The sequence below is a fragment of the Heptranchias perlo genome, chromosome 2 (assembly GCF_035084215.1).
Source record: "Heptranchias perlo isolate sHepPer1 chromosome 2, sHepPer1.hap1, whole genome shotgun sequence".
Classification (NCBI taxonomy): domain Eukaryota; kingdom Metazoa; phylum Chordata; class Chondrichthyes; order Hexanchiformes; family Hexanchidae; genus Heptranchias; species Heptranchias perlo.
The window spans coordinates 67,904,147-67,909,533 of NC_090326.1; the positions used below are offsets into that span (position 1 = coordinate 67,904,147).

Below are 5,387 nucleotides of genomic sequence, written 5' to 3' on the forward strand. Positions count from 1 at the left end.
AATTGGTACATTTATTCTTTTTACGTGATATATTTTATATGCACTAAACAATTAACCCCGCATGTTTGCTACATTTGAAAATAGCAACCCTCTAGATTCTTGATCAATGGATTTGATTTGCTTTTGATGAATGTTAGTTTGCTTTAAAAGAATTTTTATACAATGTCTCTCCTAAATATTTACTTGTGTGTTTCTGTTTTTTTTTAAAAAGCAATGTGCAGGCAGAAAGAAAAAAAATCTAGCTTCAACAAAATGAGCTGAGGTGGTATTTTTTTCTCCAGGCTGAGATCAGTTCATTTATATTTTCAAAAGAAGTCCGAACGGTTTATGGAATTGTCGCACTAGCTGTTACTTTTCAGTTTGGTAAGAACTTTCTTTTCTTTGACTCGTCTGTTTTGAAACCAAATAGTGACTTGTCTCTCAGAGAGGTTTGTTGATGCCGATATCCTCCTTCGTTTGTCCTTGGTAATGAATTTATTGGTAGCGTATTCCCGCTCAAGTTCTTTCAACTGCACTTTGGTATAAGGCACTCTTTTCTTTCTCCCACGCCGAAAAGAGCTCGCATCCGAAGGATGCGAAACGACGTCTGTGAAGAGAAAAAGCACACCTATTATCATCCATGGCATTTAACATTCGTCACCAAATAAAAGTTTAAAACCGGACACTGCCGATAAGAGTCAAGTTCAAAATCAAACCATGGAGGCGTTATACGGACTGTACTTTTTGCAATAAATTGTATAACAAAAAATATAATTTTGAAAAATGCGTAAGAAATTTAAGAAAATTCATGAAAATAATATTTAGGCAGTATGCTAAATATTAGTTAAAGTGTATGATAATATACTACTACTTGTATTGTGTTTTAAGAATATAATTTCTTAATTACGATCTATTTTATATATTATCCAGGTACCCTTACGCATTCACACATCAGAATGCTTTGTTCCCTTCACTGAACTCGTTTCTCATACATTCAAACGAAAATATAGGTGGTTGAAAGCGCGTTGCGTTTTATCTATACTTACCTGGCAGGCTCGATTTCCAGAGGTGGGTAGCTTGGGGTTGCTCTTTTGAACAGCAGACTTGACCGTTCCACCCATTGGTAATTGCCCAGGGCTGGTAGCTCTCCATGGGTAATAATGTTTCGTGTCTCGGTTCTCCCGGAGCGCTGATGGTAGGAACCACAGGTACGTCCAAATAACTGGGCATCGGTTGGTATGGCCCCGCATAACCTTGGTAGAAAGCGAACTCCTTGGCTCTGGAGGTGAATTCCTCGCCGGCGGACGTGTCCATGTATTTGTCGGCAGGGTAGCCAGACAAGGTGGAGGGCTGAGCGCAGGACTTAATGCTGCTATGGTGGCTCATTCGGCAGGGGTAGTAGCTGCTCCCAAAGTATCCATAAGGGAGGGAAGCACTGGACGAAGTTTGAGCAGCAGGACAAGGACTACACTGTTTGACAGGTTCAGCAATGCCAGAGGCTGGCATTTCACTCGACGAGTAGGCAGAGCTGGGGGCTAGGGATGCTGGATGGGCCATCAAATTCCTGCATTGATTTGCTGTGAAGTTCCCTCCTGAAAATCCATCCATGTTTTTATTAATTTCATCCAAACTATTGTCGTAAACGAACATCACCGTGTCGATCCAGCGGGGATGGAGTATCACTGACGCTGTCATATCACGTCCAACATTGAGACTAGTGGCCGTTTTAAAAGCCCCCAAGACTGAAAAGAGATACTGAATCTCTCAGATTTAGCAGCATTGACGCGCCAGTGTCGCTGAAACTTGCCTCCACATTGGCTGCGAGCAGACCACGTGATATGCAAAGTAGATGATAAACATCTGAGGAATAAAAAGGTAGATACTCCATTAGTCTAATAAAGCAACGGTTGGGTATTTACGCGAAAGAGTGCTTTGAATCAATACATTTATCAAAATAACAAAATACAAGCAGTGCAGAAAATAAACCAGTTATGTATGGACATCACATAGGTGGGGGTAAATGAAAACGCGTAACTAGACTGAAAAAGGCAATATTTTGCATATACACAAAGCAAGACAAAGCTAAAACTGCTGGCTTTTGCATTTAACAAAATATATAATTCACAAAATTATAGGCTATACGACATAAAATATTTTAAATGTCGTTGTCTGTATATTTGTGTATGTGGTTTTTATGCTTGTGGTTGAGGTTACTTTTGCATAGGTGTTTTTACAATTCATTTTTTTTATAATCTGTAATCTATCAATGAAAGTGCATTTTCTGTCAAAATAATTGCCGATTGAGCAAAACCTGGTATTAGGATGAGCTAGAACTACACCTTTCCTGCTTTTTTGCATTGAACGACACAAATAAAATGTCAAGGTGTTTTCAACCAATAAGAAAATAACATTAAAGAAATAGGTAGCAGCAACATTTTTACAGTGAAAAGGAAACATCTGTATGACCTTTGTATCGCTTCATGACATAACTCGTTAAACCAAATAGTAATAATGCTGAAGAACAGTCCGAAATTATTTCAAAGCCCAGATTTGATAAGACGTGATGAACATTTGAGGAAATGCATCGTTTCACTCTGGATATAATATTTGTAACTAAAGTAAACACCAGAGCAGAGTTTATTAAAATCATCCTTTTTACATTTCAGAACTTATAGAGTAATGAAGCCCGTTTGAATTTCCATTCGCATTGACCAATTAAAATGCCCTACCTGTTATAATAATAGCAAAGCTTCTAGCCAGTCACAAGTAAAGGTTTATTCAGATCAAAGGGCATTTATAAGACAGATAAGGATATTCACTAATTCTTCGTTTGCCATTTGCCAGCCGTGAGGCAAAAGTATTTAAATAAATGTCAGCCTTCTTACGTCCCCAACAAATGCAGCCGATTCGTGTTTGCTTGCTTGCTACAAAATGTGTATTCATTGAACATGAACAGTGTTCACATAACTGGATTTCACATTGAAATATCAATACATGTGTTTTATGAGTATCTGGCACTCTTAAATACATGGGAAAGGGATACAATGTGAATTATTTAATAATATCTGCCACATTGTTAAATGTGCTAAAATCCATAAATATGACTTATTTTATAATATCTAGCACATTGCTGAATGTGTTATTTGATAGATAAATATCAGCTATATTATAAATTTATTTGGAATTAACTTACTGCAATTTGGCGAAAAGCATGGGGATAAACCGTTCTACTACAGTCATATACCACATGATGAGGAAGGTGGCTGGTAAAAATGCATAAAGTGAGCAAAAAGCATTCACTTCGCAAACAAAAATACAGCCAATACTATTCGGTTGACATGGGCCGTCTCAAAGGGTGATTTTTAGCACAGTTTCAGTCACTTCATTGTGTATCATATATTGTGATAAGTGGAATCAAAACCATATCGTATCAGGCGACCTCGTCAAGCCTGTTTCAGTAAGTTGCTTGTCCTATTTTTCAGGACCTAATGTCTGCAGTGATGCAGCTGCTTAGTGCAATCGTTTTACTATTAAAATGCTCCTTTTTATTCTTTATCGTTCCTCTTTCCTTCTCACTCTCTCTTTCCTGATTTTATTTTACTTTCTCTTCCTTTATTTTCTTGCTCTCTACTTTCTATATTTCTCACTATTCTAACACTGCGATTGTACAATCGCTTGGGAACCAGCTACACGCCGTTTCTTTAAACTTCTTTTAGAAATTGGAAATGATACGAACCTCGATGATTTGGGAACACTGTTTCTGCACTGCTGTTGATCGTCGTTATTTGACCAGAGACGCTGTAGTTCCAATTATGTTGAATATAAACATTCTCCGTCGACTACCGTGCCATGAAATAGCGAGATTAAAAATAATCTCTCCGGTGTATCTGGAGATTTCCTACGGTATACTCGCTTTCCGAAACCAACTGAAAGTGTTAACCGTTTCCTGGATTATAATTGTTCACATATATTGAGATAGTTCCAAAACACACAACACTGCTGCGAAATTATAACAAGCGAAATCCGGATTTTGTTAAACTTTCTCAATGTATCTTAAATGATTATTCTTTCAATTCCATGGCCAACCTATTCGATGGGAACTCCTGCAGTTTATACTTCAGTGATGATTATGTGATAAGATGATTGGTATTCGAGTATTTCTGGCACTCATTGACAATGCTTTGCCTTCCATGCTTATTAGTTGGTCGAATCCCTTAGTTTGAATTTAATATAGTTGGTGTATCTTGATTTTCCCCGTGCGTTATAAACAAAGGGTCTTATTAGAATTTGTTTTGGCGATTCAGTATTTTGAATGAGAGCATTTTGTCACGTAGTTCTCCCATGTTAATCGATGATAAAGCCGTATCCGCAGTGTTAATCTTAGAATATACACCGAAGATGCGCTACATTTAATTATCTACGATTTTCCATTTAAATGTCCAGTCACCAGATTAAACACGAAAAAATGGGCAGCGGCTGCGTGGTTACATACATTTGAACAAGAGCTTTACACGACCTCGTATTAATTCTCCATTCTTGAATTAAGAGAACGCTGCCCCTCCCCCAACAAAGTACATCCTAAATTGAAGCAAACATTCGGCTGGATACTTAAGTGATAGGTAGAGCCTCTAGTGCCTTTCATTTTGAATGAGTCTTGTGCTATGGGATGTGTGCGTTATAAACACAAACTTATATATTCAAAAGGCCACATTGTAGATTATGCTACAAGATGGCAGCAACCAAATGGGCAGCTCTTTTACATACGGGTTAGACACGGCTAAAGGCCAAGGTCAAGTTGAAAGTTGCAGTCTAGCCAATGTGAGTGCTGTCATTCACGCGTTGACGACCCTGTCTGAATTCTTATAAAGGCAAGCCGTGAGAATTGACTTTTTCATTGCCGTTTTGTTTGTTTTCTTTTGTTTTCCACTCACAACCCTCCAAATGAAAAAAAAAATTCCACTGACCATACCGTCTTCATTTCCAGGCTGTTTCTGCATGGTTGGCAAAAGGATGTGAAATGGATGCAGTCGCTTTAAGATGTATTGCAAATTGTATGGCATTGCATCCGGTTTAAATGCACTGTTTACAAAACCTCTTGTGTTGAACTTATTGTTTGCACTCGAGGCACGTCAATATTATTTGAAAACGTAGGAAAATTCTGAAGAAGATAAAGCAACTGTCTTAATGAATAGTACACTAAAGTATTGATGGTCGAACTGTGGTGTCAGGTGTTATCTCCAAGGCATGGTTTCAAACTATTTACAGATCAGTACATCACCAATGAGAAGCTTACATTGTGGTAACGTGCAAGAAATGTATCGTAAGAAGTAACTGTCCAGAGAGGTACTGTAGGCCGCTATTCCGGATATGCTCACCAATCTTTAAAAAAAGCCATCTTTAGAACTACA

The 5,387-nt window shown here is 37.9% G+C and overlaps 1 protein-coding gene across 1 annotated transcript; it reads right to left on the reverse strand.

Moving 5' to 3' along the window:
• Positions 1-341: 341 nt before the first annotated feature.
• Positions 342-4,976, reverse strand: hoxa13b (homeobox A13b). Its single transcript, XM_067998026.1, has 3 exons — positions 4,944-4,976; positions 1,026-1,797; positions 342-586 (listed from the first exon to the last, which is right to left on the reverse strand). Exons 2-3 carry the CDS (start codon positions 1,672-1,674, stop codon positions 342-344), a joined length of 894 nt encoding a protein of 297 aa, XP_067854127.1. The 5' UTR covers positions 1,675-1,797; positions 4,944-4,976.
• Between the last annotated feature and the right edge of the window lie 411 nt (positions 4,977-5,387).